General features: G+C 46.0%; 2 protein-coding genes across 3 annotated transcripts in view; one reads left to right on the top strand and one right to left on the bottom strand.

Moving 5' to 3' along the window:
- MTOR (mechanistic target of rapamycin kinase) overlaps window positions 1–22,702 on the bottom strand; it is a 113,146-nt gene that overhangs the window by 49,326 nt on the left and 41,118 nt on the right. The gene's annotated exons all lie outside the window — the stretch shown is intronic.
- Window positions 13,799–22,619, top strand: ANGPTL7 (angiopoietin like 7). Its single transcript, XM_069078432.1, has 5 exons — window positions 13,799–14,207; window positions 17,708–17,808; window positions 18,123–18,317; window positions 18,842–19,040; window positions 19,382–22,619. Exons 1-5 carry the CDS (start codon window positions 13,847–13,849, stop codon window positions 19,549–19,551), a joined length of 1,026 nt encoding a protein of 341 aa, XP_068934533.1. The 5' UTR covers window positions 13,799–13,846; the 3' UTR covers window positions 19,552–22,619.

Below are 22,702 nucleotides of genomic sequence, written 5' to 3'. Positions count from 1 at the left end.
AATGAGGAAGTAGGTGTGGCACAATTCTGAGTCAAGTGGACTAAACTGGTTAGAGAGTGTGGTGAACACAGACAACTTAGAAACAATTAGTGAGAGATGAAAGCCCTGGGGACTCCTGGCAAAGGAGCTTTAGATCCGTTCCTGGGGTCAAGAGCAAAATTCTTCTGGACCACTTCCAAGGGATGACTGCAATGCCTGGGAATCCAGTTCAGACCAGTAAGGCCTAAGAATGAGAGCTGTATCCTTTACAAGTTGAAAATAGTCTAGCTGTGCAGATAAACAGGAAAACTAACACACTGCAAGCGCTTCCAGAGGTTGAAGGACAATACAAATGCCTGCCCTCACGCAGGGCTCCATCTGCTTTGGCTCACAGGGAGCCTTTCCTGGCCCCGTCTCCCCGTTAGTATTTGTTGTGTCTGTCTTCATATTTAGCTATATGCTATTTACAGGCAGAATAGAGGCTACTTGCGGGCAGGGACTATTTCATTTTCCCCTCTGTACCCTCAGCCCCCAGCACATAGTAGGTGTTTAGTAAATGCTGACTAATTGACTGGGGTACACACCTATCTCAAGTTTCAAGTCCCCTTTCCCACTCTTCTACCCTCCCCAGGTCCTCTTATCTAGTACTGAAAACAACTACAAGTCCCATCTCTAGGTAAATCGCCTAACAATTCCTTGCTGGAGTGCTGTGGTCACACCAGAAGGGTTCATTCCTAGCCCTCTCACTGTCCCTCAACTGTCAATCTGTCAACAGACAATCTGAAGGAGGTCAGATACAGCCACTACATTTTTTTCTGAGAGAGAGACCACTAGTGACGAGGCATTATTAAGCGGCCCAGATGCCACAGGTCTCTTCTATCACTTTAATTTCCTCCAGGACGGTTTCTCCTTAAGCTTGTATTTTCCTTTTGGCCTTTTGCCTTTGTGGACTGTCCATGTGCACAAGACTACTGGAGAGTCCTAACAGAAGCTGCTGAAGTTCCAGCAGATTTTAACTGGATTGAGTTACCAACCTAGTGATGAGCTGAGGCAGACATTTCAGCATATTCCATCCTGCCTGGCCCTGCCTACCCAGCTCCTGGCCTCTTCCTCTAGTCCCTCTGTTGAGCGGCGCACTGTACTAATAACACAGGGAACAGCAAAGACATAATCTTCACACTTAAGGAACTTATAACCTAATGGGCTCTCACATATACTATATGTGCACATATATAATGTTTATACGGTTGACATTTTATGTCTACATAATAAATATATTTTTGACGTGTTTGTGGGTTGGATGCTGTAAATTAGCAAACAATGCTGTAAATTAGAACTGTGTGAGAGTGTGTGGAGAGCTGGGGAGAAATTATCCACTTTCTCTTTTCACCCATTTACTCCCAAATCAATAAGGCTGTCTCCATCTGCTGTCTCACCTTGAGCCCACGCTTCTTGATCCTTCTACTTTTTTTATCTCCTAGAAACTACCGATACATATCCTAAGAGCCTTTCTTTGTGACAGTAAATCAGGCCACTGAGGCAGGGATTTCTATGGGCAAAGGGAAAAGGAACAGAACGGCTCATACAAGATTCATCTGGCCTACAGAGTCCAGAGGGTTCTCTCTTCTCTGAATTGTGGGCATGGGTGCGGGGGGGAGGGTCAACAAGCCCTTTTAGAACTCAGGAGGCCACGGTTTCCAATTCACTCAGTCTCCTGCCTGGGGGACACATGGCCATCCTTTGAAATATGCCTGTTTCAAACCCAAAAGGAGTTTCATGAGATTAAGGGGAGGAGCCAAAGACGGCTCCTGCTGAGAAAGGACCTTTGCTCAGGAGACCCCTTAATGAGGACCTACCATTTTATGGGGCAGCTGGAATTTTATAAAGTTGTATATAAGCTCTCCTGTGGGCTTTCCTGCTAACACCAGAGGACTTCTAAAGGGGCAATTGTTCAAAGCAGCAGAGGGGTGTTTCACAACACAAACCAGACCTACATGAACAGTGGACCAGCAAAAAAGACCTAAGAAAAACAAACTAGCCAGGGAGAGAGGAGAGCGAAGGAGAGGGGGAGGGGGAAGGGGAGGGAGAGAGGAGAGAAAAAGAGGAGAAAGGGAGGGAAGGGATGGGGAGGAGACACAGCGGGAGGGGGGAGACATAGAGCAAAAGAGAGACGGAGGGAGAGAGAAAAAGATGAGAGAGACAGAGAAAGGGAAGCTAGGAGATATACTGAGAGGAAGGGAGGGAAAGGGAGAGAAGAGAGAGAGGAAGGAGGGGAGAGAAGAAAGAGGGGGGAGAGGAGAGGGAGAGAGGAGAGAGAGAATATGAGATTTTTAGTAACATCCCCAAGGCTTTGAGGTTTAGAAAAATGACAGGAAGACTACATTTTCCAAAAACAGGCTCCCCCTCTTATATCCACCTCCCAGGGGCCAGCAAAGCAGCAGATTCCTCCCAAGGACTGTGTGAACAGATACTGAGGCTAGAGACAAGGATTCCACTAGCAAGATATGATGAGAAGCAGAGGGCTCTGAGGACACGGTGCTGTCTCTAGCCACTGACTTAGGACTGTCACTCCACATACAGAAAAGACAAGTGCCCAGGGAAGAATGTCCCCAGAGCACAGTCCAGAAAGAGGTGATAAATGCTGTGCTTGATGACAGGGAAAGACTGGATACAAAGAAGGGGGGTTCGGATGAATCTGATGCCAGAGAGGACAGGGCAGGCAGGCATGGACTCACACTTATGTGAATGGAGGCACCGACTGCTCCTGGAGACTTAACTTTCATAATGGAAGCTTTGTTCAATGGTGAGTGCCTGCTTGGCTTCCTGGAGCTCCTGGGGACAGACAGTCTTCCCATCACTCCGGACTCAGAAGCAGGGAAGGAACTCTCCTGATGCCTTTGATTCTATTTGCACAAGGGGTAGACCACGCTGAAGTTTCTTTTGTCCCTATCAGCCAGCTCAGCCCAATGTACACAAGAATGTCAACCTCTTTTCAACACACCAATCCAATCCATCCAAACAAAGAAATGAAAAAAACCCTCCAGATGCAGACAAGCTCCCCACAGGCACTCGCCCCTTTCAATTGTACTTCATTCCAAATACACGGTGGCAACCAGGATTTCTGTTTGACGTAACGCCTCACCACCTCATTTTGTAAAGGGGATGAGACCTGGAACATCTAGCCATAGCAGAGCAGTAAGGGTAACCCCAACTCACACTCTCTCCTCCAAGCTAAGCCCCAAGTGATATCCTTAAAGGGCAGCAGTACTAGTCATACACTCGAGAAACAAAGAATGTCATCAACCACCTTTTCCCCTCCAGTGGGTTTCCTAAGCTATTACCTCCCAGGGGAGCTTGAATGATGTTCAATTGTCTCTGATTTGTCCTGGCCATTTCCTTCCTATGGCTCCTCCAGATTTCAACTCTATCTCTTGCAAAAGTCCTTGCCCTTCCTGATGACCTTAAGTCTATTAAAAGCAAAGTGATGCAATGGCTGGTTTACATCAACCCCAACACTGCTGCCAAGTGCACAGTCAGGCAGGTTACAGTCACATCTGGGAGAGCTCCTAGGTTTTACTGGGGCTACAATTAGACTTTTGTGGGGACGTTCCTGTTTGCTACCCAAGTATCTTTGGGCCTGGGCTCTCTCGGCTGTTTCCAGGGTGGACCACAACCTGCATCTCATCTGGTCTCCTAACAAGTAAGAATGCTGTGAATCCCCCTGGTTTAGCAGGAAGCACATACAAGCCAGCTGTTAAGAGTGCTGCTATACAGTCTGGATGAGATTTCAAACCTACTAAGTTTGGGGGACAAGCCCGACACTGCTTTTTGGGCCTCAGAATGTTCTGTGCTGGCGGGTATTTTCCATCATATTCTTTCTGTCACTCCTCTCTCACAAAGACTGTGTTCAGTATATTATAAACACCATTTTGTTATCTCTACAGGAGACAGAGTAGAAGGCTGGGAGGCTGGGTCCTGTCTTCATCAGGCACACAATTAACTTCTGGAGGACTTTGGTAATAAAGTAGAAGGAAGAGCCTGAGGAAATGAAAGGCAAGTTGATCTCCTTTTGATTGGGGTGATTTGAAAGGGAAAAGACAGCAATTAAGGGAGAAAGTGAAGTGAGAGCTTTTGAAATGTTGCAGGGAGGGAGAGTGTGACTTGACATGTATTTCACCCATTTAAATGCAGACTGCAGGCAAAAGCAAGGGAGAGACTGAAAATCCTCAGTCACCCAACTTAAATTCAGAGGCAGGTGAAAATAGGACTCAGGGGTCTGAGAGGATCATAATTTCATTGATTTGTGTCAAGGATTTTAGAAGAATCACTTTTTATCCCCTCCAATAGGAGGGGAAGGAAAAGAACGGAGGCTTTCTCAGCAAGGTGTCCAGGCCGGAGAACCCCATGTCCTTGGAGCTCTAAGTGAACCAAATGACTAGGTGCTGGAAATGAGATGAGATAGATTAGTTGCGAGGTGCCCAGCCTTGGACAAATGACAACAGATTCCCTAAAGTTTGGCCCCAGAGCGGCCCAGACGCAAAGGAATCTTGCTGTATATCTTCACCTTCCTCTAAGTAATCTCAGATGTGTCTGTCTGGAAGAGATGTAAAACTGGCAGCCATGGGGGGAAGTTTGAGAGGAAGGACAGGAGAGAGGACTGGGGAGGAAGAAAAAAGCACAAGAGAGGGGGAAAACCCATCTGTTTCCCAGAGGACAAAGGAGCTCATGGCACAGAGGTGGGTGAAGTGCTATTGAGGTCAGACCATCAGGCTGTTCCAGGGCTAGACTCTCCCTCCCCCCCACCCCAAGTCTAGTAGACTTTCCTTCCAGAGTGAGGACTACCTAACTAAAGGTAAGCTCTGCCAATGATGAACCTGGTGCACCAAGGTGAGCCGGGGAAGCTGAGCCCTCTCCAGGCATCCTTAGCTAAAAGGAAGGCTCAGCGGGGCTGAAGCTGGCGCAAGGTGGCTGCGCCATCCCGACTGTGGACGAACACAATCTGGCGGGCTTGGTTTGCAGCCGAGGGCCCTGTCAGAGGCGTGCTGTAAAAATGATAAACGCCTGTCACATCTCCGGGGCTCGGGCTGATTTAGGGAGCTATTGGCAGGCGCGTCACTCCCAGAGTGTCAGCCAGTTAATTACTTCCAACTTTATCTTTCTTGTCACCACTTCCTGACAAATTGGCCATTATCTTTTATTCTACAACAATGAGCACTGTTCCTTTTTCTGGTGCTGCCTCTCCTTTTGCTCCCCCCACCCCTCCCTGTCCTTGCTGCTTTCTCACATCCAGAGGAAAATGAAGTGTTCTCTGCTTGGAGGGGAACTGTTGGCAAGAATCTGCTGTCAGGAAGGAGAAAGGGAAGAAAAAAGGGGCTGACAGAGTGGGCCCCGAGCGGATGCAAAGGGCCTGTCATCCTGGGTTCTTTGCTTCCATTGTAGAGGTAAACAAGAAGCCAGAGAGGGAGACTGATGGCAGCCTTCCTGAAGCTTTGTTTCCGCTGGGGTCTATTATTCCAGATGGGCTCACAAACACGGCTTAATCAGGCAGGACCTGGCTGGCATCTGTTTGTTGCCAAAGATGCTTCTCCACCAGGCAGTGACGTGGTTGCTCCCACTACCCTTCTGGGTACCCTGCCCGCAGTCGGACAGCTCCACATGTTCACTTGACAGGCCTACCAGTACTTGATCAAATCTGGAGTCAGGGGCAGGGCAGCCTGGACCGTGTCAGAGGGAAGGGTCTGCAACTACATGTACCTAGTTCAACCTTCCCCACAAAGGCCTGGGAGCAATGAGGGAGCCCAGAGAATTCTGTACCTGAATTCCAATTAACAGCAGAAGACCTACCCTACAGCTGTACTCTGATGGTTTGGGGCGATGTGTCACCAATAAATTATATTGCGCCACATAAAGAACAGCCTGCTTCGGGTCTTGAAAAGGCAATTTGTTCTCTCATGAGCCTATAGGAGGCTAGTAGAAGCCAAAAATAAACAAGCTCTACTGACTATGGGTAAAAGATCTGATTTTGTGGGTAAGGCTGAATAGAAGGCACTTAAGTGTTAGAAGGGTGAAGCTATAAAGTCACAATCTGTTGCTTGTGCTTTGGTTATATAAAGAGTTTCCTTTCCACTCTGCTCGCATGAGCTTTTCCAGAGGGGTACAGATTATTGGTGGCATACTGACAGGCTCTGAAGTGAGTGTTTTCTGAGCAGATCCTTACTTCTCTGGACCAAATGCTCCTTCTCTGTGCTGGGGAGGAGGGGGAGCAGAAGAGAGGGAGGAACAGGGCTGGGTACTTTTCCTGGAAGCCAACTGTTAAATCCAGCCTTGCCCTTGCAAGCAGCACAGTGTCAACACCTTTGGGACATGTGTTTAGAATTAAGATGCTGTGAGCTAAGTTTTGTCCGTCTCCTGAGAGTGCTCGGGCCGGCTCCAGCTCTCTCCACACAGGCGGCCTAGCTTTCCTCGCTGGTAATCGGCTGTTCAGGCACAACTGTCTCAAGTTCGGCTACATTCTTAAAGAATGACCGCTCTGTTTTCCACTCAGTCCTGCCTCAGACAGGATGGCAGATCACCAGCCTGGAGGGAAGCATCCTCACTCCTGGGGGCAGCCCAGAGCAGGAATTGACTGTCCTGTGTCCTAGCTTCCCTTGGGCTGGGGTCAGCAGCCATTTCTGGAGGTTCTAGTGATGGAGGCATTTGGTCTCTCTCGGTGGAAGGACAGTATGTAAAGGACACATCTATCACAGAGGAAAGGCTAGCTTTGTGAGGAGCTCTCATTTTTGTCCTGGCCTTATCACACCCGATGCTAAGATCTGCACTGTCTCTGATGCTGCAAAGTAACGCTATAATGAGTTATCTGCACATCCTGAAGCAAAGGTCCATGACAGAGCAAACCACTCGGGGGGATGGGGAGCAGGAATAGTATGAAACTCCAGAATTGCCAAGAAGCGCCTGTGCCTCCCCTTCTTACTGGAGCGAATGCTCCTGGGAGGCGGGGGCTGAATCGCACTTGTCTTCCTAGGTGCCCAGCATGCAGTGGTACTCAATAAATGTTTAACTGAATTCTCTATGGAAGAGTTTGTTATGAGAAGGCTGAGGACTAGTTCCCATGCCTGAAAAGGACTAAGGAAAAAATGAACAAAGCTGAGGAAACTAGGTAGGGATAAAGGAGAATTTAGGGCTGTGTGACCCTGGGCAAGTCACTTAACCTGGATTGCCTTACAAAAAAACAAAAACAAAACAAAAAATGGGAAAAAACCCCCCCAAATTTAGGGCACATAGGTAGTGTCACAGGGCACAAAGCACCAGGCCTGGAGTTGGGAAGACTCATCTTCAAACCCAGCCTCAGACACTTACCAGCTGTGTGACCCTGGGCAGGTCACTTTACCCTGCTTGTCTCAGTTTCCTCATCTATAAAATGAGCTGGAGAAGGAAATGGCAAACCACTCCAGTATCTCTGCCAAGAAAACCCCAAATGGGGTCATGGAGAGTCAGACACAATTGAAAAATGACTGAATGACAACAATGAAGAAGAATGTGAATATCTGGGTGACCGAACGCCACTTTCCCTCATTCTGTTTCTCCCTCTCCAGGGCTCTTTTCTTCTTTCATTTCTAGATTTTGAAAACTCTTCCCGAAACTGAAAGATCCTTCCCTCTGTTTCCCATTCAGAGGTTGTCTTTTGTCTTCCCCAGCTCAGAAGAAAGCCAGTCCTTGGGGCTTTAGCCACTTAGGCCCCCCCTCACAAGGCAGTCAATCCAGCCTTGTCAATGAACTAAGTTGTGCATCTGGAAAAGATTTCCAAAGAGTTCAAGTATTAACACAGTCACAGTCATTCAAAAGGTAGATTCTTCTAGGATGGCAAATATTTACCTGATCCTAGAACCTTCTTTATCTCAACTACACTGAAATTGATACTTGTTAAAGGGCTAGGAGACACAGGAATTAAATACCAAATTTCTTCCTCAGAGATGTTCAAGAATAGGCTAGGCACATCCCACCAAAAGGTGGGAGATGGATGGACCACTTCAAGGACATTCCCAGCCTGGTACAGGCTCCAAATCCCTCTGTAAAAACAAGCATTCACCTTGCCACAAAACATCTAAATCCTTCTGTGCAAAATGGAAGGAGAACTGGTTTTTTCTCCCATAAAAAATGTAAGGCTCATTTCCTCAGGTCCTTTAATGGTGCTTCATCACCAGTGGGGGGAAAGGGGAAGAGCCATAGGATCTCCAGAATAAATTTCCCATTTTTCTTACTTTGCCTGCAGAAATATGTCATGGCTATCAAAGAACAGTTGAATGAAGATGCTAACTGGAAGTCTGAGACACAGTAAAAGAAAGTAAAGAATGCTCCCCCTTCCTTCCCAATATTTAGGTATACTTGAACGGCTTCTGTTCCAAACCAGAGCTTAATTTTCACCTCTGGAGCAATGCAGGGAAGAGGGGACTCTTGGTTTATGTCTGTTTTGGAAAACCTAATTTTTTGGCATGGGGTGTTTCCTTCCCTGGCTCACTTTTCCAATCTTCAGATTTATTTACATTCAGGCAGCTAAACAACTTGGGAAGAAAACCTTCAGCAACTCAGGAAAAATCCAACTGTTGAAAGGAACCTTATGTAAGCATCAAGGGTTTGTTTCCAGGAAGCAGATGTCAAGAAAGAGGCATGGTCACTGAATTTGAGATACTTCATAGGGTCTAACTACTCATCACCTTTCCTGGAAAGGATTATCACAGGGCTGGCAGGAGTAGGTGAGAGTCAGTATATGCATGGGCACCCACCAAGAACCCCTTCCTGGCTGGAGGATATTAGAAACAGATGAGAAAAAATGGACAGTAAGTCAACAAACTCCAATCTCCCCTTTAAATCTGCTTGCCAAAGCAGATGCTAAGACATCACTTAAAGATTTAGTGTTCAAAGAGACATAATCCCATCTGGAGGCTAGGAGATCAATGAAACCATCTTCTCGGGGCCCAGGGGACCTGAGGTGGAGGCCGACAACTTGAGTGCAGGTTTTTGGGGGCATGAGGAACCAGTGCTGCCAGAAGCCAAGACAGGCAGACTTGTTCTGGGTGCCCGTTCTGAACAGTGGCTTTAGGCTGTGGTGATGGGCTGCTATAGGATGATAAGGTTCTTGCTGCCAAGAACTCCTTACTTTAGCATATGGCAGCAGCCCAGGGATGTGGGAAACAAACCTGGGCATCCCTTGATGATCTCTTGCTCTTTCTTTTACATGAAAAATCACATCTAGTATCTGTGGTGGGCTTAGTATCCTAAGGCTCTGCTCCATGGAGATTAGGCTAATTTTTTCCTTAAAAGGTACTGAAACTGTCCTCAAGATCTAACTGGCTTAGAGGAATAAGGCCTGGCCTGTTGACGCAGCTTCCTGGGGGTCTGAGCACACAAAAAGTCAGCATGTGAAAGGCTAGAGCTCCTCCTTCAGGTTTCTGACCAAAGACCAGCAGTGTGACCAAGCCTGGCACAAGAAAGCTAGGCTCAGCTGAATCGAGGCTATATAACTTCCATTAACGCTCTTTCCCTGCTCTGAATGTCCTTCCCCTGTTACAGCGAAGTAAATCTTTTGTTCATTAAGACGTCCATCTTGTTCAATAAGACTAATGTCTTACTTCATTCTAATACTGAACCTGAGGTAACAGACCAGCCTGGTCAATCCTGGCCCACGAGGGTATCTCTAGTGACCTAAAAAGAATTTGCCCTTTGAGAGACACTCTGCATATGGAAAAGGGCCCAGAAAGGTAGAGAGATCTGACTTTGGGGCTATGGGTATTGCAGGTCATGATTTTTAGTATTTGCACAATTTCAGAGTTGGAAAGGACTCCACTAATCAGTTCAAACCACTCCTGACCTCTGGAATCTTTTTGACATTCCATTCAACAAGCAGTGATCACTAAGCTCTTGAATGCCTCAAGTGAGGTTCAAGTGATGTCCAGAGGCAGACCATCCATCTCCCTTCTGGATAGTGCCAGCTGTTAGGAGGCCGGGACCCCTTCAGTAAATCAAACCTCACTTTCCCTATTTGTAATGTCCACTGGGTTCAAGCAGGCCAGGCCTGGTCCCTTTTCCACCTGACAGCCTTCCAGACACTGGGAAGATATCTGTCATTCTGTCATCCTCAAGTCTTCTTTTCCCCAGAGGAAACAGCCACAGTTCTCTCAACCTGTCCCTATGAGGCAAGCTCTCAAGGCCTCTCGCCATTCTGGCCGTCTTTCTGTGGATGCTCTCCAGCATATCAATGCACTTATTGGCAGCGAGGGGCAGCGTAGCACATAGAGCACCAGACCTGGAGTCAAGAAGACTTCTTGAGCTCAAATTCAGCCTCAGTCACTTCCTAGCTGTGTGACCCTGGGCAAGTCACGGCACCCTGTTTGCCTCAGTTTCCTCATCTGTAAAATGGGCCGGAGAAGGAAATGGCAAACCACTCCAGTATCTCTGCCAGGAAAACCCCAAATGGAGTCATGAAGAGTCAGACACGACCAAAAATGACTGATACACAACAAAAATGCTAACCCAAACTGAACACAGTGCTCTAGATAAAGTCTGGTCAGTGCAGAGGCTACTGTTTCTGCAGTCCTAGATACTATGCCTCTTTTAATGTGGTCTGAAGTCATGTTTGGCTTCTATACTATACTGCTGACTCATTCTGGGCTGGCAGTGCACTAAAGGTCCCATAGTGTTTTCAGATGAACTGATGTCCAGTCATGCCTGCCCATCTTGTACTTGTGAAGTCAATTTCTATGGGGTTCCAGCACTTAACACAGTCCATGGCACACAGTAGGGGATTATTAATATCTGTCTGTTGACTGTCTCCACTGGTGACCTCTTTCCAAGTTGATATCAAACCACTAATAACTAACTACTCATTGGTTCCGGTCATTCCATAACCTCCTAACTGTACTATCATCTAGAGCTCACATCCTTCCATATTTTCCACAGGAAGCAGTCAAAAGGGAGCTAAAATCTAGGCAAACTACACTTAGAGGACCTGTCTGTTCTAGCAAGTCCAGTAATTGTGTCCAAAAAGGAAATAAGTGTAGTTTGCCATAAGCTGTTCTTGACAAACACATGCTGGTTTTTTATAATCCCTACTTTCCTCACTAGCTGATTCAACAACCATCCCTTTAAAAAAGACATTCTAGAATTCTGCTAAGAATCAAAGCCAACTTGCCTGGCCTTTGGTCCTCAGCCTCCATTTTCTTCCCTTTTCTGAAGATGAGGACATTTGCCTTCTCTAGTTCCACGGTATCTGCTGCTTTCCATGACCTTTCAAAGATGAGCGATGGGGGGTGAATGCTCACAGCTCGTACCCAAGGCCACCTTGCTTCGGAGCCTGGGGCACTGACCTCAAAGGCGGCTGGGCGCTCTTTCTCCATCTCCCTACTCATTTTGGGTGTCACTTCCTGCTGGCCCACTTTTGTTTTGGCCTTTCTAGTCCAGAATGTGTCCTTCTTAACAGAGAAAACCAGAACTATTAAAATAAGGTTTCAGCGGCAATGCCTTGCGTCTCTCTCCTAGGCTGTTCCCTACCTTCCTATCCTAGACAGTAGAGTGGGCCTCTCCTTCCTATAGTCCTCCTAAAACAATTTTTAAAAAATCCTTTTTGTTGCCCTTGCCTTACCTTACCCATCTCAGCTTTAAGAGTTTTAGCACTCCTGACATTCTTAAAACTGTGCCATATTTTCACATTCATTCTTGTTCTCTATCATTGTTTCTATAGTATGTGTGCGTTTTTTTAAAGATCTAAGTTGGTCAGTGAGTTTCCTATGCATCCACATTTTTTGTTAAAAAGACAATTTTCCTCTTTCTTTGTAACTGTTAGTTTTTGTTATCTCCAGAATTTCTTTCTTGAAAACTTACTATCCCTCCTAGGCTGATCTGCCCTACAGAATTTTAACTCTCTTTTCTTTGAACTCTGAAATTTACCCTGCCAAAATGAAGTCCATATCTCAGTCCATTCCAAACATTCCTTTCCTCTTTCAAAAATTCTAAGATGGAAAGGATTTCCTGATTTCTACCTTCCAAAAACCTCATTATTGGTGAGAATCAGATCCAGAAGAGATGTTCCCTTCACTGGTTAACTCACCTTCTGAAGAATGAAATTGTTACTTTATAAAAGGTAGGCAAGGAAATATTAGGTGCTCTGCTTTGGGGGGGGGGGGGTGGACAGAAGAAGAGGAGAAAAGCAGAGGAGAGGGAAGAGACAGACAGAGGAAGAGAGAGAGGCGAAGAGGAGAGGAAAGGAAGGACTGAGAAAGCACGAGTGAATCCTGGCAGATGTCCAGATAACCAGTCTGAGGACTGGTTCCACTCTTCGCCCCAGTGTTCTTTCCCTCTCTGTTCCTGGGCTGCTTGAACGAATGTCTTCTTAATACACAATGCTAGGGCAGCCCTTCTTTCTTCCTTTACCTAGCCTGCTCCCTTCTTAAGAGGTGCATTCTTATGGGTAGGGTAGAGTCACTGTCCCTTACGTGAAGAGGATGAAGGAAATCCTGGAGGGAGTTTAACAAAATTCCATGAACGTTTAAGTGCCTAGTGTGCAAGACACTGGGGGTACAAAGACAAAAAAAGAAATACAGTCCCTGCCCTCAAGGAGTTTACATTCTCCTGGAAGGATACAACATGTAAAACAGAGAAGCCAATACCAGATGACTGGAAGAGGAGAACACTAAAAAGCAGCGGGATCAGCAGTAGGTTGTTTTTCAGGCTGACGACCTTCCCTGGTGGCTGTTGTTGGTGACACTGATCTCAGAGTGTGCCTGAAACATGACATCTACCCCAGGGATCCACAAAGTCTTGATTTCTTTTCCTCACTAAGACATAGTGATCCATATTCACATGCACTCTGGTTTTGTACAGACCTTCTTGCAAGATGACAAGTCTTAGACAGTGAGTGTAAAAGGGGAGAAATTGTATCAAGAGGGCAGGTCCTATGGGACAAATTACAACTTTTCTTTTCAAAGACTCATCTCTAGTACGTTTTTGGGATTCTTCTAAATCATTAGAAAGATTCCTAGTTCAGACTTCCAGAAAAGTTACAGGGAAAGGCAGCTGAGGAATATTTAAATAAGTATAAGACAGTGTTAAGATCCAGGTAGAGCAGGGATTTTGCTACATAAGGAGTGATAATCAAACAAAGGAATAACTGATCTAGTTTAAAAAGCATTCAGTGCTCTGACAAAAAGTCACACATACAAGACAACTGATTCTGGTTAACACAACATGAATTACATTCACAGGACTCCCTGGATGAATAGAGATTCTCGTTTCCAGTTGGATCCCTTTTGCCCTCACCTTACATAATTCTTAGAGCTGGATTTGGACCCTGTCCTGACCCCAGTCTGTTCTCTAATACAGACCCGCCAGGCTCTGGCAGGGTCACAATCCAACAGGCTAAGCTAACTGGAAACTCACTAGTTTCCAGTCCCCTTTCAGCTCAGAGATTGTTCCCACAAGGGAAAAAGACTCATGCTTTCTCTGCATTCTGTCCCTCCTCCCCCTTCCTCTGGCCCAAGTCATAGGACTCCACCCAATAGGCACCTGATCCTCCCAGATGGGGTGGGAGGGGCTAGCACCAGGGCCACAGTGGGGGCGGAGGTATGGAAAGCAAATATATTTAAGATGCTGGTTCTGTAGAGAATGAAGGCTTTAGGAGGAGGGTTAAGGAATACCCCTTAGGAACTCAAGCTTCGGGGGAAAAAAAGGGCCTCGAAGGGAAAAGAAAGATCACTGGATAATAAAGAGAGCAGTAGAAAAAAGAAAGCCTGAGAGCAAACTGAGGGCTCCAATTTGCTAAAGTTCTTAGCAATCTTTAATAGTTTGCTTCAAGAGCCCCCCCATCCACACAGATCACATGCCCAACATGACGCTCAGCTCTCTGGCCTGGCTCCTTGTCTTAACCCTAAGCTTTGCCAGTCAGCGTGCATGGCTAGAGAAGCCCCCAAAGCGCAAGCCCCCTAAGGCTGCTGTCTGCTGTGAGGAAGCGAGGGAGCTCAAGGCTCAGATCGCCAATCTGACCAGCCTGCTGGGGGTGCTCAGCAAAAAGCAGGAGAGCGACTGGGTCAACGTGGTCATGCAGGTGATGGAGCTGGAGAGCCACACCAAGCAGATGGCCACGCGCCTCACCGAAGCCGAGAGCAAGTTCTCCCAGCTGAATAACCAGATTGACATGATGCAGCTCCAGGCAGCCCAGACGGTCACCCAGACCTCAGCAGGTAAGGGGGAAGCTTCCCCTCCCTGGCCCTCTTAATTAGCCATGACATCCCTCATTGCCCCCACGCAAGAAACCCAAGATCCCCTGAACAGAGCTCTTCACTCTTTGGGGGCCATGCACTCCCCACCCCTCTTTACCAAGGGGTCAGCTTAATTCTCTTGCATTTCTATTTCCTTTCAAAGATTGCCAATAACTTCGCAGTTCCCTCTCGTCCTCCCATCATTAGGAGACAGGAAGGTTCAAACATGGCTTTTTCTGTACCAAGAAGGGAAGCAATGCGTCCAGAGTTACATAGCAAGTCAGTAAGGGAACACAGGTCTCCATGCCCAGTGCCCCTTCCTTACAAATGAAATAATTAGCCAAACCTTCTATTAGCCAGTGGGGACCCATGACCTTCTCTCGTTCTGTCTTCTCTGCCTGGTACCCAGCCAACTGAATAGAGCCAAAGCTTTTCTGAGTTACCTTTTTGAATTCAGAACATCCTGGTACCAAAAAGTTTCCCCTTATCTCCCACTTCTGTCTCTTCCCTAAGCTCACCCACAAATGAAATGGGCATAAGGTCAGAGGGGAGGGTTTGTGTGGATCTGATTTTGTTGAAGCGAGGCAGTCCTCCATCCCCATCCCCAATGCTATTTGCACTCTCTATAACCTGTGAGATGGTCTTTATGAATTGCTTCATTGGGAATAATCCATGATCCCACTGCCAGCACCCTGGGGATCAGCCTCTGATTTTAGCTATGCTCATCCTTGGAAGACAGACCTACACTCCATCTCTGGAACCTTCCACAAACTCCTTCCAGCTTAGTTCCTGCCAAAACTTGAACCCTGCTGGAAATGTTTGAGGAATGTTACTTCCATGCCACAGAGAAGTAGAATAGGACTATAGTAGCAGGGTTTGTTTTTAAATGATCAAACAAAATGATCTGCAGTTTCTGTCTGGCTCAGTCTAGTTGATGTTCAAAGTCTTTGTTAGAACTAGAGAGAGCTGTTATAGTACATGCTTATTTGCAAGCTGACAAGGGTTCTGTGGGTATCTGATCTTTCCCCATAACAAGGGTATTATGCTCAATATGGATCAAAGGCCAAAGAAACTTAATCTTTCAACATAGGCTAATTCTAACGAACACATCACTGGTTTCAAGTTGGCTCAAAAAGAACATATTCACATGAAATAATCTGGCAAACTTTTAAAAACAGGCCAACATGCAAAAAGCTATTTCCAAGCAGCTGCCTCCTGAATCCGTCTTTGGGGTCAGCTACGCATTGTCAGGCCGTTTTACAGAAGAGTAGCAATGCTACCTGCAAATGAAACCCAGGCAGAGGAGGAGTCAGGCAACACCCCTTCTATCAGCACTTCCTCTCTTCTGGGCCCGCTTGCTGGACCCCCCCCCCCCCCCCCCCCACAAGCAGAGTCCACACCAATCACCAACCGCATCCTTGGAATCACTGGGAGGAATCCCTTTACCTCCAATGCCATTCCTTCTGAAATTGGCTTTTCTCTACTGTCTATCTCGTTGGGCAGGACCTACTGTGCCTGGCATGATACTTCTTGACTGACTGACAAAGCCACAGAGGATGGGGACCCTTTCTGGATGCAGTGGGGAAACAATCCCCCTTGGGGGAAAGGGCTGGCAAAGCCTAACAAACACACATACTTCCTACTAGGCTAGTTCTTCTCCTAAGAGTTAGAGAAACGCTAAAAGGGACAGCTTGCCATGCAAGGGAAAGATCTGGAGTGTACCTTTCCTTGAAAATTGACCTCATTCACTCTCCTGCCAGATTTCTTGCCCCAGGAGAAGATTTTTTGTTTTATTCCATCATTACCACTCCATAGGCTATGGAGAGATTCGTGGATAGCCACCTTCTTGGACAACATACCCAAGGATGCCAAGCAGACTGAGATCATTTATGTTAAAACACTGCAAAATATGAAGCACTGTACATATATACACATTATTATCTGTCCTCTTAAATGCCTCCATGCTCCTCTCTCTGGGTTCTAGAAAGGAGTCAACAGAATGATACCCCCTGCATCAAAAGGGCCCATGGGATTCTTTCTTCCTCCAGGCTCTTCTCAGGGACCATTGTCCTTCCCACAATGTTCTCAGGTCTTGCCAACACAGAAAGGGGGAGTAGGTGGGCCGGCGATAAAAGACTAAGTGTATCACAGTGAGCAGTGCCTTCAAGGACAGTCAAAAATCACTTTCATCAAGCTGAGAAGAGGTCAATCTAGCCAATGCACTGTAGTTTTCATGTTATTAATAATGCTGCCAGAGTGGATCTCAAATGGTTAATCTGAAGGTGTTTTCACAGTGGCCTAAGAGCTTGGCATTATTAAAGATGAGAGAGAAATTAGGGTATTAAGTGGCTGAGAGATTAGATTTTAAAAGAGCGTGAAATCCATCTCCTGTAATGATGGCCTTGGTTTGCATTAGCAGTTACCCTCTACAGAGAGGGCAGATGATGGAGGACACAGGCTGGCCCAAGTCATTGTGACCCCTTTTCCTCTTAGCCAGTCAAGGATGCACCCTGTTTTACAAAGAGATGCATCCTGGTGCCGCTCCATTTAATTTGATACTGAATTCACTTGGGAGAAATTTTCTACTTTGGTGCTTCAAACACTTGAAAATCTGATGGGAGAGATTTGGCATTTTAAAGTCAGTGTTAGCACTTAAAAGATATACTTCTAATCCAAATACATTAAAGAAAAAAGAAAAAGAAAACCTTAAATAAAATAAGGAAATCTGTCTGCTTTGGCCCCAAGGACGCACAGCCCTAAGTCAGCCCTTGGCAGGAGAAGTGGAGCTTCCTGGCTCCATGCTAGTATCTATTTAGTGGGAGAATCTGCTATTGAACAGCTGCATCTGGGGCCCTGCTCTATTTCAGCAGCCAGTCATCTATTTCTGAAGGTGTTAAATCACTTGTTTGGATCTAATGGTAAGGTACACCAATCCCCAATATCGGGACGGGGTAGGAGCTGGACCTTCGTATCTCATTAATACAAGGGAGCTCACAAGTAGGAAGCCCCCTCTATCAGAGCAGTACTCAGCCTAGAACACTGATGGGGGAGAAAGTGACTTTTACGCATGGTTGCACAGCTGGTATATGTCAGAGGGGAATGTAAAGTCAGATCTCACCGACTCCAAGGCCATCTCTCTGTTCGCTTTGATAAGCTGCCTTATCACCAACACCAGACCACGTTTAAATAAATTAAAAAACTTTTCACCTAATTAATGCCAATGTGAATTCCTTTGTTGTTGGTTTTTTTTTTTTTGAGGGGTTAACTGGGGTTAAGTGACTTGCCCAAGGTTACACAGCTAGTAAGTGTTAAGTGTCTGAGGTCAAATTTGACCTCAGGTCCTGCTGACTCCAGGGCTGGTGCTCTATTCACTGTGCCACCTAGCCGCCCAATTCCTTTGTTTTAAACTGAGTCCCACACTAGGTAAGCACCTTGTGTTGAGATGCTCAATCCCCCATGGTTTCTGCTCCCCTCTCTAACAGATGCTGTCTATGACTGTTCCTCACTTTACCAGAAGAATTATCGCATCTCCGGTGTGTATAAACTTCCTGCTGATGAGTTCTTGGGAAGCCCTGAGCTTGAGGTGAGGCCTTTCAAAGCACATTACTGACATTTTCCTTCCTCTTCAGTTCCCAACTCAACAGAGACAGAGACTGCAGACATTATTCACAGCCTTAGAGGGGGAAATGGAAGAAACCCAATAGAAGAATATGACTGTATAAAATCGAGCCAATGTGACATTCTGTAGTTGCCCCCCAAAGGTGATTTCTCATCTAAGCCAAGGGGGCATTCTGAAAGGATTAGGCATCTTTAGCAAAGCCTCCACATGAATTACTCATTTTTTGTTCATGGCAGCTAGACAACCAATCCAGATCTGTGCCACCCTGTCCTCCACAGGTATACTGTGATATGACAACTGCAGGTGGTGGATGGACCATAATCCAGAGACGGAAGAGTGGTCTTGTCTCTTTCCACCGAGACTGGAAGCAATACAAAATGGGCTTTGGCAACATCCGTGGGGATTTCTGGCTTGGGAATGAAAATATCTACCGGCTGTCCAGGCGCCCAACCACTCTGCGGATTGAGATGGAGGTAAGTACTAGCATGAACTCTATGAGGGGCAGGGATCCAGCATGCAGACAGGGCACAGTCTGCCTCTGGTCACTGGGGCAGGGCTCTGCTTATCTTTTGGGAGTTTATTCTGGTCAAGGGAACTGCTCTCTTTAGGACAAAATCATCTATGGAGAGCTATAGTCCTGCCCCCCAAGGTTCTCCAAGACGGCGATTTATGTTTTTACATTCATCTTACGACATCCCTGAGCAGGAGACAGCAACAACGGATTATGAGCTACATTCCACAGACAGGGTAATGAAGAACAGAGAACAGAGGCTAGCTCAAGGTTATATGTTGAATCCAGCTATAAAGCTGGGTCTAAAACCTAGGCTTCCTGACTTCCAGTTAAGGAAGGAGCAGAGATAACCATGTTTTCAGAGATTCTCTGCCAGAAAAGACACAAACCTAAGAAAAAAGACACAATGCGAGGACTTCACTTAACCTCTGAGAAAAGGGCCATCTGGTAAGCTTTCTAAATAGGACTCCTTCCTCTCTCCACCAGGACTGGGAGGGGGACATACGCTTTGCTGAGTATAGTCATTTTACCTTGAGTAACGAGCTGAACAGTTATCGAATCTTCGTGGGGAACTACAGCGGTAATGCAGGGCGTGATGCTCTCCTTTATCACAACAACACAGCCTTCAGCACCAAGGACAAGGACAACGACAAGTGCTTGGACAACTGTGTTCAACTCAGAAAAGGTGAGGTGGGAGGGAAGGGCAGGGATCCTGACTGCAGGTGGTTCTGGCTGGATAGAGAGAGGAATATGTCACGGATATATGGATCTAGGGTTTTTGTTATGGGCTACAATAGGTTGTCCCGACCTTACTGTTGTTCAGAATTAACATGGCATATCACTGGTACCATGTCATCTAACCTCAAAACATTTAAGACCAAAGCATTAGACCCTAAAGGTCATCCAGTCTGACCTCTTCGTTTTACAAATGAGGAAGGTGGGGCCCAGAGAGAGAGGTGACTTGGGTGAGGTCCCTATTTACTAAGTGACACGAATTTATTAGAATTGATCTGCTTCTTCTGACAGGTGGATACTGGTATAATTGCTGCACGGACTCCAACCTTAATGGGATTTATTATCGCCATGGTGAGCACAACAAACACACAGATGGCATCACCTGGTATGGCTGGCATGGCTCCAGCTACTCCCTCAGGAAGGTAGAGATGAAGATCCGCCCTGAAGACTTTGAACCCTAAAATGCAGCTTGCACTACTACAAGAGAGGTGCCGAATCCTAGGAGACAAATAAGGCTGGGGGTGGGCAATGAGGTAGTAAGGTAGGGGTAGGGATGGGAAATCACCTGTAATCAAGCACCAATGAAACCACTCATTTCATGGAGAAAAGTACAAACCTTTGTCGGGCTCAAACAAGCACCAGCATCACATAATCAGTACCAGCAGTAGGGACAGCAAATAGGGAGATGCATTTACAACTCCGAGGGCATTCTTCTCAATGGGTCAGAACTAGCCCCAAATGCCTGTGGCTTCTGACACAGCCGCAGCTCCAAAGGGATCCTGTGGTTAGTCTTTGCCCACATGATTCTTGTTTCAGGAGAAAGTAATCAGGAGTTTATGCCTTATACTTTCTCCAGGGCCAGGATTAAGTGAAGACAGAAAACAAATGTCTTGCTAAAATGAACTATATTATTTCAAACCACAGGAGAGATACTGAAGGTTGGGGAAAGGGTGAGGGTGGCAAAGAGTTTCTATTTCAAAACCCAATGAAATTGCTTTTGGTCTCAAAGATTCTTTAGCAAAGTAATTGTTCTGCTGAAGGTGAGTTAGCCCATATCTTAGCTGTTCAGAGGAAACCCCAGGGAACTGGGCCTTGCAATCAGAGTCTCAGCATCTCACCTCCTTGCCCTCAATCATGGTATATAGTACAGAAAAGAATGAGGTACATAAAGTGATTCCAGGGAGGAGTCAGAGAGAAGCAGGCATAGGTCACTATTAGAACCTCTCACAAGACTAAGTGAGGATGGGGTAACTGCTAGGTACGTGGGCTGCTGGCAAGGAATTTCGCCACAGTCCAATGAAAACACAGCACATCTGAGCCCAGAAAATTAATACAGAGATCCATTCTCACTCTTTAGAACCAGGTAGCAGGAATTTTAGTCAGAGAATTTTGAAATTAGAAGTAGATTGATTTCTTTTAGAAACTTAACATTCTACTAGAACCCCAAACAATTAAATGTTCCATAATGTCAGTTTTTCTTAAACCTTATCCTTATCTCAAAACTGTCATTTAAAAAACGTCTAGTACATGTGTGTGAGTGGGCACACACACACACACACACACAGAAACTCAGAGAAACATTGCTTTGATTTAAGACTTCACACTGCAATGCAGCAAAGACCAATACTATCAAAAATAAGCACCATGGTTACAAGCCAAGAAGAATTATGGAACCTTGGAATCAGAGAGAGAAAGAAAGCTTAAGTCAATTCACTGTACTTAAGTCATTTGTAAAGAACAAGTTTGGTTCTTGGATGCAGTCTTTCTTTTTAATTTAAATGTTACTGGCTTGGAAACACTGCTAAGCAGTTAACAGGTTGAAACAGCAGTATATTTTATTATCTTAGGCAGGGATCTGAAGAACGAAGATTTCTTCAGAAAACAGACTCACTGCCTAAAAATGTTCATAGTAAATATGTCTAATTTTGTTCATTTTGTTAGAAAAGGAATCAATTGGGGGCTTGACTCTAATAGCTTGACTATGAAGGACATAGAAGGGTGGCACCAAGGCTCATAGTGTACATAGATGTCTGACTTCGTAAAAACTTTGTGTTTTAAATGTTCCAACATTTTTCTGTCTCTACAATAAACTTTTAAACCCATGGCTCCTTTAAATTTCTAATCTTTATCTGTCCAGTGCATTGACAATATGGCATGACATAAAGCCTTCAGGAAAATCAGAGAGGCTTCAACAACAACTAGCATTTATATAGCGTTTTAAAGTCTGTAAAGCATTTTCCAAGTATTTTCTCATTTGATTTTTGCTTATCACAACCATCTTGGGAGGAAGGAGCTATTATTTTTACAGTTGAGGAAACTGAGGCTAAAAGAGGTTATATCCCTTGCTGGGGGTCATACCACACAGCTAGTAAAGGTCTGGGTCAGGATTCTGACACCAAGCCCAGATCTCTAACCACTATGTCTATTAGGATAAGGGGAAAGAACCTCTAAGTACTATGTAGTACTCCAGGAAACCCAGGACATTGTAAAAGCAGGGAGAGACCAGAGATAGTACCAGAGAGAACAATGAAGGCACCAGTGTGCTTCTGTGCCTGTGGACAGCAGGCCCTGACAAAAGATCAGCTACTGCTGCCCCTACGTACTGTGTTTAAATACCTGCTGCCGGTCTGTCAAAATTCCTTCCAGTTTTCATCACCTTGTCTCAAAATACTTTGCAAAATGAGGAAGCTGAGGCACAGAGAGGGAGGGTTTCTTTCTCTGAAAACTGTGTCCAGAGTGAGAAGGCTGTGTCTGCCCTACAGACTTGCCTCTTTGGGAAGTCTGGCTTCCTTCCTTCTTAAACCTGGTCAGCCTTGCCTCCAACAAACCGGCCTCAAGGAATCCTCTGCCTCCTCAACACTGCCTCTGTTTACAGGCCTGGAATGTATTGTCCTTTGGAAACCGCAGGGAACCAACTTTGGTCCTATGGTTAGAAAGCCAAGGAATTTAAGTCAGAGGTAACAGTGGGCTGCTAGGAGTTAAGACAAATAAGGAAAGCAAAGGGGAACTAAACAAAAGGAAAGAATGGCCTCCTGGGGGGCAGACACTCCAAAAGAAAACTTCCACACAATCACTGGGCTCTGCACAACTGGGCTGAACATCTCAGAGGCTCGGCTCAACAAGCAGATTAACACTATAAGAGGAGAGGAGAAAAAAGACTGGAAAGAAGAGGAGAGAAAGAATGAACTCTACTGTCTAGGATCCTTGGATAAGCAGTGGGCAAACCTCTCTTCTTCTTTCTCCTCAGCATGCCACCAGGATTAGAGCAGGAATGCTGGCCTGAGTGGTGTGCTTCAATATTGGGGGGCAGGGGGAAGCTTCTCTTGGGAGGGAGGGGAAAGCAGTCTGCTGGAAAATAGGAAAAATGTTCTCTATCCATTAGCCTACAGTGGGCTCTGGACCTTTAGGAACAGTCACTTCTGGAACCAAGGTCACCTGGAGCCTGTTCCAAAAGTAAATAACATTTTCATCTGACCAGCCACCTCTAATTGTTCCTCTCTTTGTGATTTTTTGAGACTGAGACTTCTCCATCTCACCCCAGCTGGAAGGGCGGCAGCCCCTCATGGGCATAATCCCTCCTCTGAAGGAGGTTTTTCTGACCTTGTGCCTCCC

The sequence above is a fragment of the Petaurus breviceps genome, unplaced genomic scaffold, assembly GCF_028583685.1.
Source record: "Petaurus breviceps papuanus isolate PSGF00001 unplaced genomic scaffold, PetGlider_PUasm1.0 91041, whole genome shotgun sequence".
NCBI classification, from domain to species: domain Eukaryota; kingdom Metazoa; phylum Chordata; class Mammalia; order Diprotodontia; family Petauridae; genus Petaurus; species Petaurus breviceps.
Note: the sequence above shows the minus strand (reverse complement) of the source record. Positions and strands in the feature narration are given on the sequence as shown.